The sequence below is a fragment of the Zerene cesonia genome, chromosome 8, assembly GCF_012273895.1.
Source record: "Zerene cesonia ecotype Mississippi chromosome 8, Zerene_cesonia_1.1, whole genome shotgun sequence".
Lineage (NCBI taxonomy): Eukaryota > Metazoa > Arthropoda > Insecta > Lepidoptera > Pieridae > Zerene > Zerene cesonia.
The window spans coordinates 7,866,997-7,880,050 of record NC_052109.1 but is presented as its reverse complement, the minus strand read 5'-3'; the positions used below and the strand labels follow the sequence as shown (position 1 = coordinate 7,880,050).

The 13,054-nt window shown below is 35.2% G+C and overlaps 1 protein-coding gene across 1 annotated transcript in view; it reads right to left on the bottom strand.

Annotated features, from left to right (window-relative positions):
- Positions 1 to 13,054, bottom strand: part of LOC119828751 (homeobox protein homothorax) — a 244,959-nt gene that overhangs the window by 99,175 nt on the left and 132,730 nt on the right. The window contains exon 8 of the mRNA XM_038350994.1: positions 11,813 to 11,911. Within this exon, the coding sequence (XP_038206922.1) occupies positions 11,813 to 11,911 (99 nt within the window). The remainder of the gene's footprint in view (positions 1 to 11,812; positions 11,912 to 13,054) is intronic.

Genomic DNA, 13,054 nt, shown 5'->3' with positions numbered 1-13,054 from the left:
CCCCTTTTTGGTGAGCAAAAGTTATAAATTGCACTTTTAGTATGGAAAAATATTAAAGGTTTTCGAAAACATCGTACTTCTTATTCGTATAATTTTTGACGTACAAAAAATATTGAAAAAAGTAACCATAAACATTCTAAAATTAAAACGCAAATAAAAATAAACGAATAAAACTTTTTGAAATTCGAACAGTCCGCAATTTACACTTCTATTTTATCTGTTCCATGGTTTCGATGTATCATTCAGACAGAACAAAATGACAAGCAAAAAAGCACAACCGAAACGGCCAGTACGCCCACCTCGTTACGCGAAGTCATCTTCGTTTAAATATAGAACCGTTGACAAACGCGTTTGAACTGTGAGCATTCTAAATTTGAAACATAGATTAAATAGAATTTTGAGTTATATTAGGAGTTTGTGATGAGAATTCCTTGGAGAGATGTTTTAACTAAAGTTAAATGTGTTATTTATTTTTATAAAATTGATATTATTAAAACGACGACCATAAAATGGAATATTCACTTATTATAATTGAAATTGTTGAATTTTTCATTTGCTTTATTCTTTATGTCACAATATTATGTTGCACGAAATTTTTCAGCTTGTTTTATTACCTATTATCTGTAATCATTTTCGTTTACTTTGAGATTATTTTTCAAATAGCAAAATTGTTCGCACTAATAAAAGAATATGAATTGTAGGTAATACGTACCGTTGCAAACCTACCTCTATGCAACAGATTTTTCATACTGTTTGAGCAGAGCGGTAAATACTAACGATAAATGCTCAAATAAATAATAAAAATATACAGTTACATGCATTTAACAAGCTCCACAGATAATTGTACGTTTTTATTTTCACCTAAACGATGTCGCGACGGGTGTTAACACGTAAATTTATGTGGAATCCCTCTGATTTATGAGACGTCCGAAATAACTGTGACATTGTTGATGCGATCTTTATCTTAAGCAGTTTCTTGTTTTAGGAACTAATTAAACACTCGCAAAGAATTGCTTTCATTTGAGCTTTGGGATGAGTATTTTTAATTTGCGCTTGTTATTTTTAATCTGGATTACATTTGACATTCAGAAACTGTCGTTGGCTTGTAGTTTTGTATTCAAGTCTAGGTTTTTTGTTTTTGTTGTAAATCTAGACCGAGACAAAGTATTATTAGGCTATAAAATAAGCTTTTTCAATCATAATTTCAGTATAACGAGAATAAACAATAACACGAATAGGCCACCTGCTCTATATGAAAGTACCAGGCTACTATAAATATTAAAGAGATGGCGGGCGCGCGTCGCATTTGCATACGATGTTCAATTACGATCCTGGAGTATGGAATGTATAAGTAGCTCTCATATTGTTATGCTTTTCGGGTACTGCCTCTGTGTTATTTTTTTAATACAGTATCTGAAATTATATTAAAAGAGAAATAAATGGACCCTATGGTATTAATGAAGCTAATAAATATCGTTGGTTATGACTTCAAATATTAATTATAAAACAATATTTTTGAAAGTCGATTAGTATTGTTATTTGATATGACCATAATAAGTAATGTAAAAATTTAAATAAAAACCACCTTATAACAAACATAAAGGGCAAAATAACATAATATTTTCGTTCCAGTTATTAAAAAGACAAAAGCGGTGTAAAATATTACGAATGAATAACAACGCCATCTGCCGGCAAGTAGCGGTATCTGACATCGAAAATCGATTAAAGTACCAAATTGTTATTCTAAAAGGAGTTGAGCTGCGGGCGGTTTAATTTAAATATTCGAGAACAAAAATTATATTTTGTCCTGCGGCTACGGCGATGTTTAACAACTTGAAGTGAGATTGACCGCAACTTAAACATATTTTACTAGATCTGCTTATGTTTTTTATCTATGGTCACTGAGCTCATATTATTATCTTTTTTTCTAACCAGCCAGTCACAACTTGCGGTTACGTTGCGAATAAAATATAACCTTTTTCATCATTATTTATGTGAGAATGAAAGACGAAATAAGCGTTCTCGCACACAACGAGAGCTTATATACTTATCTATTGTTTTTAAATTGACGCGCGATTAGGATTTCTGTCATGCCTGACATAAACGTTCACAGATTAAACAATATTATGGCAGCTTTACTTTTTTGCGCGCAGAATTTCCAGCCAGAATTATTTCGCGCCAATCTCATAAGCTCATAAATCAATAATCATCCGCAGAATATGCAAATAAGGTATTATAACTGCAATATACAATCGTATTGATTAAATGACATCACGTATGGGTAATCTGTGTGATTATTTCAAATCACCGACACATTACATTAGAGGTAATCTCGTGTAATGGCGGCCGTGATCGCCTCTACTGTTAGTGTTGCCAGTTATACCTGATTGTCCCGAAATGTGGGAAACGAAAGACAATAAAAATTATGGGGACTTAAAATGTATATTGTGCTATTAAATTCACATTGTAAAGATAATGGGATTGTTGTTTATGCGTTTACCTTTCCGTCTGTTACAGCATATATACATAAAATGAATGTCTCTTTTGAATACACGAAATCAACTTAATTTGGAGGTTATAATAAATACAAGTTGTGTATGGTTTTGAAATGTTTAAAAATATCCTTAAATACGTGATTTAAATTTAAAATCGTGTATACGTTTTTCGTAAAATTTAAATTAAGATATAAGCGAATAAAGGCATCTTCAATTACATATTAAATGCAAATCCCGTGCCATTCCGACAATTTACGTCGTAAACCCACTTCATTAACCGTTTCCTTGAGGTTAAATACTCAAAATTACTGACACATCATTTTGTAGCGCATTAAAAATACAAGTGTCGTATAAATTGCAAGCGATCGTAAGAGGTCTCGTAATTAATGGGATACAGGACAAGTTATGCATATTTGTCGGTTGGCAACACTGATTTTTAGGCGCGCGGGCAGCACAAAAAAATATGCAATAACACGCATGTCAAGGAGCGAAGTTATAATTTTAATCTTGTCAAATCCCTATTTTTATTAACTCGGTTCGCAATGCGAAATAAGAAATCGCATAAATTCGCAATATTATCTGTTATGATATCCTGAGCTTGCTTTCGCGCTTATTTATAATGCAAAAATATGTCGGAGCTGACACCGCGCGTGCGTGGGATGACATATCAGCCGCGCTGTGACATTTAACTTGGTTTTTATGTAATTACTAGCTTTTGCCCGCGGCTTTACACGCGTTCCATTCGGAGTAGCTTAATAGATGTTATTATACATTTAAACCTTCATGTTCAATCACTATCTATTCAAAAAAAGTCGCGTATATTAATGAATAGTACATAACAATAAATTTCTTGGCCATATCTTTATATCGATAATATTTATTAGGTATAAATATAGATCATTATTTAGGTCACTTTAACCAACTTTAAAAAAATGATTGGAGTTATTGAGAGAAGTTGATTGACATTTTAAAATCAGTTTAGAATCTACTAGAAAAATTGCCACATTGATCAGGATAAAGGACAGTTTCCTGTTGTTGTTTTACATCCTAAACCTTAAAAAAGTGATTATTTCATCATTACCACAAACACTTTATTCAGATACAATTCAAGATGTGACAATCCATTCATTGAGAATCGACAATTCAACCCATAAACACGACTAAAACATTCACCAAATACCTCGCATACCATAACTATCGGAACCAGTTTCCAACTAAACAGCATTTGTTTTACGTGTATGGCCAATTGACGAAATCACTATAATTTCGTCGGAGAAAAACTATGAGCTGTCAAAATTGACGTTTGTAAATCATACATCGCCCGCTCGGTGGGTGTTTTTTTTTTTTTTTTTTCTGCCGCTCTAATAATTTCGTTAAGGGCATTTTAAACGGCATATTTGAAATAGCTGCCGGTGCATTATGATTCGCCTTTATTGGAATTTAAATGGGCGGCATTAAACTGGATTGTATCCGACAATTTTAGAGGTATTCAATCGTTGCGTTCTGGTATTCTGTTGTGGTGGTTTATTGTGGATTTAATTTTTGTTATTATGATTGTTTGTGTTTTGTATATCTGCATAACTGGCGATTTAACACGGCTTCGTCCGTGTTCTATATAAAGCATATAGCACACAGGGACAATGAAAGTGTTATTGAAATCGGTCCAATAGTTCTTGAGATTAGCGCATTCAAACAAACAAACTTTTAAGCTTTATACAGTAAAGTATAAGATATAAATATACATAGTTTTATAGGTTGAAATGTGTGAATGTTTGATTTTCCTATCAGAGGATAAATCACAAATAATGTTGTTCACATTTTCTAAATACATAGATATATTTCATAGATACGCGATGATTTAACATCCTACATCCTTCCTACTAATATTGTAAATGCGAAAGTTTGTAAGGATGTGTGTGTGTTTGTTACTCTTTCACGCAAAAACTACTGAACCGATTGCAATGAAATTTGGTACGTAGACAGCTGGACGGAATAACACATAGGCAACTTTTTATCTCGACATTCTTACGGGATACGGACTTACGCCGGTGAAACCGCGGGGCGCAGCTAGCAACAGGATGTACCGTAAAACATTTAGGCGCTATTTCTTTAAACGTCAACAGAACCACAGATAACGCAGATCGCGTCACACACAGATAAAAAATTAAACCAAATACGGCGAGAAGAAATAAATTAACCACCAATGGAAGACGCACGGCGACTGGATAGAGGAGATTTATAATTCCCTCACGATATTCATATCTCGACAATGAAAAGCATAAATAACGAGACCCGAAAATATCTAAATCCAAATCCATTCGTCCCGCCTGTCCCTGGCAACATTCGACAAACAAAAAAAAAAATGAATCAGACATAAAAAACGGCCTGAGACGGAAAAAACTCCGACGCACGGGATGAAGCATGGATAAGTGAACCTAACCTTATTAATTTCGAAATTTAAGCTATTTTAACACGCTATTAGCTTACGTATGTTTGTATGTTTGGGACCTTTAGACTCTATTTGGACGTTAAAGGGCAGATTTAATTCGAGCTTTGTACAATTATCTAGAATAAGGCAACACAGTAATTTCAGTTTATCTTATTTTCCTGATTAGGATCGTATGTTTTAAATATACAATGATTATTGTCTATTATTGTATGAACTTATGCTAACATAATTGTCTAATGTGCTGTTTGAATATCACCTATAAGATAATGTAATAACCACATTTATTATTACATTATTATTAGGATTCAACAATTACCTTAGATATACTCTGTATAAGAGCAAGTGAGACAATTTAGTTGATTCTATCATGTCTTTTTGTGCTTTTTCATAACTTCATCTATTATTTATAATAGAAATACAGCAATCGAATATTCTAAATCCATCCATATTTCTTATAAAAGCTAGTATTGTATATTGTTGTATAAAATTGCAGAGAGAAATTTCATCCACAATCAAATCTTAAACTCTCTTGAGTAAATATTATTTAACAAATCTTGAGTAAATGTTTATTAAACAAATGCTACTAAAAAAATATATAAATAACTTCCAAACATGAAATGCCTTCTGGAATGTTCTAACAGTTCTTAATTATCAATTCGATATGGTCAGTAATTATAACCGCAATCGCAAAATATAAAACGACCTAATCCTACTAGTCCTACTAATATCCTACTAATATTATAAATCCGAAAGTTTGTAAGGATGTGTGTGTATTTGTTGCTCTTTCACACAAAACCCACAGAACCGATTGCAATAAAATTTGTCACGTAGATAGCTGAACAACTGGTATAACATACAGGCAACTTTTTATCCCGATATTCCTACAGGATACGGATTTACGCGGGTGAAACCGCGGGGCGCAGCTAGTTGTATATAAATTCCCATTGATACATTCCGTGATAACTTCAATAGTCCAAAAGGAAGCCGAAAAGCCTTTTTTATGCATTTCATTAGATTTGTTTCGTACGGGATTAGAAAGGTTCAGATAAAACCGATGGTTCCTGATTTATTTGGACCTCTCGTGGTGTAATTAATCTTTGGATCTTCAGGTGACTCCGGGGTCGGACGTCGGACAGTCAGACGCTTTGTTTCGTCCGGTGTTTGAGTTCCAGTGTATTGGGTCTGGTTCGATTTACGAGTTGGGAGTTAGTTACCTTCTGGGTATAAGAATTGAACGTTGAAGCTTAGGAGATGAGAACGTTCTAGAATAAGATTTGAAAATTTAAGCTTAGGACTTCTCGAATAAGTTAGAAGTAAGTTTGATAGAGGTAGGAAAAGAAACTAAACGAGGAAAAGAAGTAAGTGACATATTGGCTTTTTTAAAAGCGCTAGGAGACAGGAAGTTTAATACAACAGAAGTAAGAAAGAACATTATAATATGATCGATTAGAAATAATATTTAGTATGCCCATACTGGGACGAGATTATAGGCGAAAAAACAAAATTCTATTTAACACTTTTTATGTTATTATGATAGTTTTTATATGGTAATGTTTGATTAACATAAGAGCTTCAAAAAGCAGGTGGAATAAATAAAAGGTTTAAAAACAACCCAGAGCTGGGACAGCTATGTTGATATTTATCAATATAAATTTTCGATTTCAATAATTATGATTAGAGTATGACTATAGCAGTAGAGAGTTAATAACTAGGAGTTTATAATGTTTCCTATCGAGTCAGAGTAGATTACATAAGTAGTATTCCCTTGTATTATTAATTGATTCAATTTTAACATTGCGTGAAACGCTTGTTTCCAATTATGAGCAGAACGCAAACTCATCTAGCAATGCAGAAAAATCATTACTCGTGCAAAACATTAAAATGTTTATTTATCAGCTAAAAGAGCCAAGCCGCAAGCTTAAGGTCAACACCAGACGGAGACCACGTGCGACCTGCCAGTGACAGCTCACAAAATTAGTCACGTGGCCGTTAATAGCCCCTGGGGTGGCTTTTTCCCCAATACCCCGCTTGTTTACAACAGTTGGTGGCTATCGATCGAGCCCCGTAACTCATGTTTGTTTGAGGGGCGGCTGTTTTCCATCGATTTTCCGGTAGGTACGCTACATCTGAAGGCGGCGGCACGTGTGTGTGCGTCGGGCTCTCGGCGCGCACTGCGCGATTAGCGGCCGGCACCGCGCCGCCTGATTGGGCCATCCATCACCGCCGCCCCCCCGCCGGCCCGCCGCCCCGCGCTCGCCGTGCCACCCCCGCCCCGCCGACGCATCCAACTTCGACTCAACTGCCGCGAAATAAGGTATATCTTCCGATCGTAGGGACGCGCGAGGCGTATTTTTAAGAAGGATACTTAGTGCGTTATATTATTATAAGTTTTTTTGTAGCCCGCTCGTATGGCGGCCGGGTCGACGCTCCACTCCGGTTATGATACGGAATGCTTTAAGATTTTTGATTGAGGTTTTATTTTATTTGGCGCGACGGGCCGATTACATTTCTCGTATTCGTGTACGTGTTTTTGTTTCGCATTTCATTGTTAACGAGATGGATTTTAACGATAAGGGAGCGTTTAATGAAGTCGTGGGTGTGCCGTGACCTGACACTAGCACTTGGCCGTTTTTTAGTTTCGATTCGCCCACCGATGACGTCACGGAGCGTGTTTGATCGCGTCTCACCGCGGTCCGTTAGCCTCCTACACGCTACGTACTTTTCGGTTTAAAAGCTTTCTAATCTCTCAAATAACTTTATCATTCACGATTTAATATATGGACGCTATTAAGCAATCAGTTGACATCGAACAAAAAGCTGTACGGATGATTTATAAAATTTGTAAATTCTCCGCCTTATTCAAATTTGGAAGGTGATTTTTAGACAGGGCAACATTAAATTGATGTATTGGCGCGACAATGTCCAGGCGTTCGAATCTCAAATTTGAAATTCGAAATCGAACCGTTCTATAGCAGAGAACCGGCGAAATAAAGTTCAAAAATAATTGATGGTAACAAATTATTGGTATCTCGAGTTTTAATATGGTCCATGGTGGTCGTTTCTTGGGCGTTGCGTGAGACGACAATTTGTACTGACCTGACCCGACAAGTATGCGATTATATGCTAATACCGCACTCACACGGTATTCACTAGCGAATTTATCTTGTTTTCTTTACCAGTTTTTGTATTTTGTACTAAACTTTACCAGTTTCTGTATTATGTAATGTTCTGATAGATGCAACTAATACAGGCGCCTAATGAAAATATTACAATTTTCACAAATGATACTTAAGCGTCCATTTGCATTGTTAAAACGAAATTTTCTTTAAGTCAAACACGTTTACATTATTCCCCAATAAAAGTTGAGTCCTCATGAGCCTTATTTGTTTTACAGTTATATCCAATGTACATATTAAAATGTTGATCCGTCATAAAATCTTAAAGTACCTACATACAATGTTGTTCCATAAAAAAATTCCAAACGCTTTAATTCCCAAACAACATAATGCAAATGGCGCATAAAATCTATTTCTATAATCATTTAAAATGCCAACAAAAAGTGTTATCTCGATATCAAGCAATCAGCGAGCGCAGGTTAAAGGCATGTAATTCTATACGAAGGAACAGGTCTTCGGAAATTCGTATCTACATCGGATAGATACTAACATACACACAAACATGTATATAGTGGTCATTGGCTCGGCGAGTGCAATTTTCGCACGACCCAGCAACTTAAAAGCGAGCGAAATGAGCGCTTTGAGACCGCTAGCTAAAATGCATCTTTGCACCGGCGCGCTTTTGTACCAAGATGGAGATTACAACACGCCCGACAGAAACGCCCTTGCATTAACGTAATACAATCTATATTACCATGCACGGACATTGTCGCTTACGACATTTAAAAATGGAACCGCCGCTAACGAACACCGATTCCCGCTCTAATTTGCGGACATGGCGAACGATCGATCTTATTGGATTTTTGAAAAAGGAACGCGTTATGAGTCGAGACACAAATTGAGCAATTCCGTGCTCACTCGCTCACCCGTATGCCCGTCTCTGTCTTGTTCTTATTTTGAATTTCATCGTTAAAATAATAATAATATAACAATAATTAGGTATTGATTCTTGTTTCACACGCATGAAGCTTTCTTTATTCAAATTCTTTCTCCTTTTTAACTCGGCCACGATATAAGATGGAACATCAAGATTAAAATATTTTAAAGCTCGCACATTCGAATGAGTATGCAATAAAATTGTTTATTGTGAATAAATGTTAAGAAACACAGAATCCTAATTTTTATGATTCATCCGTAATGCAAAACTTTATCGATTTTCAAAGATAAGCTGCAGAAAACGATAATAAAATAATTTTAAAGGTTCATAACAACTTTACAATCCATTTTAGAAGTTGCTCTTAAATAATCCTTGTTAGAAATAGATAACACCATAGATATCCTGAGCATTAAGTAAATTTGACATTATTTAATCGCCTTAATTATCCTTTATGGAAAAAAACATCGTAATTTATGGGAAAATCATCTGTGGAGAGCAACCCTGACTCAGCCTAAACATTCCAAAGCACGTCACTATAGTAACGAAAACTCACATCTGAAAGATCGGAACTCCATAAAAATGCAACGCAAAAACAACTCTACCACTTAAAACATAAAAAAGAGTATCGCAGCGAGCGCGCAATGAAGTTATAACATAAAATTCGATGGTTCCGCAATCGTACCGACAATAACAATGAAACTGCGACCTTAATGTAAGTGGCTAAAGAGCTGTTTCGAATGTGTCTCATTCAAGGCGCGTAAGGAATTGTTTTATCTCTTTCTCACGTCGTAAAGACGTATAGTGCGGTCCCACTCCGCCAATCCTTTCTTGTTGAGGACGGAATCGATAACCTACTACCGTCCCTTTCTCTCTTTTTTCTGAACGCAGCTCCACTGTAATCCGTCTTCGGCGTTCATTGAAGACGTTAGATAAAAATCGGAATTGTAACGAAGCCGAATAAATTGACTCCGCTCCTTCCGATTCCATTTCTGATTTTAGTACTTTATTATTTTTTATCTGACGTCTTGTATTTGTGCGCGGTGCTTTTGATCGGTCCGGTTAAGCGGATAAACTTATGGTCGGGTGATGGATGGGTGTTTGGAATTTAAGTTATGGAGGATTTAGGAAATTCTATGTCCAAAAATTGTCCCTTTGCATGTTTTTCTTGATGATTTAATATTGTTGTTTTATTAAGGAGAATTGTATGAATCTAAATATTTTCTACAAGTATAGCATATATGATATAAATAAATATTTTAACTTTAATCGCAAATTTATACGCTCACAAGTTCATATTTACTTAAATTTTTCACGTACAATCGACCGTATCGTATCGATGCACGGTCAAGTGAGCATCGTCCGTTAATTGATTTAGTGTAATGGAAACGGGCACTGTTACTGACGTATTATAATCCAAGCGAGATGGATGATAACAGCGCCTACAAGTGGAAGTGAGATAGATGATCTATTTGTGCGGACATTGTAGCGTAGCAAGTGCATTTCAATGTTATCGTAATTGTAACTCTATGTGCATATAGATAGAGTTTAGGTTAGAACAATGCTTTGGTTACGGGTTATTGTTATGAATGGTCGGGTAGATGGCGCTGCTATATTGATGTCATATTTATTTGACAGGCAAGTGTTCTGTATTGAGATGTTAGGTTTTTTTTTATCAAAAAATGCGCATAGACTACATAATATGCTGTTGGGTTTTTGTCTATGATTGCACTTGAATGTTGTTGTTTTTTTTTGTTATCTTCAGTACTAAAGAAAAAGCATTAATTTTTGTATGTTTGTAACGTTTTCACACGAAACTACTGGACCGATTAATAAAATTCTTACACCGTAAGAAAGCTGTAATTTTCCTGAGGCTATATATGTACCACGGGCGAAACCGAGGGGAACAATTAGTGTTATTATAATTAGTACTTTCTGAGCTTTTCTCTATGTGTTTCAGACATTCGTATGAAGTTTAATAGAAATAAATAACAATTAAAATTTATTTAGTGCAAAATGCAAGTAAGACGTATATAAAGAATTGTATGATATTTGAAGATATTTCTATTTCTAATGAGTTTTATTTTTTCTGAATATAATCTAGTAGGTGTTATTTTTACTCATTAGATATGTAATAAGTTTTATAAGAATTGAGTTTCCGTTATATGTTTAAATGCTTTTAATATTGTCACATATTTATTTTTATTATCTAATATTTACAATAACATTAATATTTATATTTTAAGCAACGTAAGATTGGAAAAACATAAAATTTCTCTTACATATAAATCAATTTAAAAACATCCCGATATCATAACAAATTACTTTTAACAAATAACCGTACGTTTGTTTATCAAATGTCCTGCGCTTTCAGCACTTAGCATCTAGCTGTCAACGAACCCACTGTACGCGACACACGAGATACTTTAAATCACAGCCACTAAGCACGCGTTGACAAACGTTTGTATTCAATATTTAAATACTTCATGGTGTTGATAGATTCTTGTTGTGATAAAATATTCGTATTTGGAATCGAAAAGTTAACCGCCATAACGTTTTTTAATTTAAGAATACGATGTGCTTTTTTTTAATCTGTGTTATTAAAAATAAAACAGCTGGCTGTTATTTAGTAGTCTAAATTTGAACTATGTTAATAACAAGAGACATGTGGATGTGGGTAAAACAATTCGAAAATTCCAAATTTGAATCTGGTGTGAACCAGGGATTAGTTTTATTCTTCGTATAGATAATGCAGGTTATTACATACTGATTTAAAAAAAAAAAAATCGAAATTCAAAATTCTATGGCCGATATTTACCTGGATACTCACCGGGGCTGCCCAGGAACACTGAGGAGTAGACGCGCCGCGCTACATCCGGCGGGGACGACCATTCACGCCGCGATGGGCACCATTTGCCTGAAAAAAAAAACATACATAAATCTAAGCAATATAAAATATATGTCGAAAAATAGGAAACATTTGAAAAACTCTGTGTAAACGTAATTTGTTTAAAAGTTTTCTAGCAACCATTTTTAAATCCGTTAAGTTAATTCAGCGGTTCAGTCTTCGAGGAATTTTTATTTCGTCTTCAAAGTTCGCAGTTAATTTTAAAATTCGGAACTTATTAAATAATCTTGGAATAGAATCGCACAGCGCTTTATAAAGATTAATAAGTAGGTACAAAACAGACTACCCACCTAAGCGTGCAACTTATGAGTTATAACATTAATCACATATTATTTAAGTTTTGACGTCGCAAAACGTGAAGAATCGTCATGCGTTTGCAACAAATTGGCAATACAATGTCCCCAACGCAGTCTGATAAAAAGCCATTACGACGCCTGCTAATGTCCTCCCAGTTACAACGTTTTTTCTACCGAGTTCGGGGTTCGATTCCCAAGAAAAAAGCCGTTACATTAAGCTCTTCCCGCCTATCTAATGGATTCTACCAAGTCTCTCAGGACCAAGGCGTCATTACGCAAAAAACACGACGAAAAAAAACGAAAAAATACTCAACTAAAAAACACCTCCTGGGAGCGCAAAGGTGTCGCCACCCCTAGTCCTTTTCCCCAAAAATAAGGGGAGGCAATATCATACACCATTAGCAATTTTCCTACTTTTTAACGGTGTCACACTGCATAAGTATATTATTCGCTGCGTAATAATGTGATTTTTTTATACAGTTGCATTCAACGAGTTTAATAATAAGGTACGAATACAAACAGAGCTAAACTGAGGGCAAATACGTGATGTTCTTTTTAATTATTTAATTGAATAATAGCTCCGTGGTAGTGCAGCATTTTAGTGCGGGCAACACTGCGGGAGGCGAGCGGAATGGAATTTTGAAAAGAGAACTCGACCATAATTTTCGCTCGCGTTATGTACCTTTTTTGAAATTCGTAATTCGAACAAAAGCGCGGCGCAATGGTGCATGCATGATTGATAGCGCGGCGATGACGCGCGCGCCAAATGAACATTCGATTTTTAAAAAAAGCCCTTGACCTCCGCTGTCTTTGTATTACTTCTCTTATCTGTGGTTAATTTAAAAAACGGGAATGG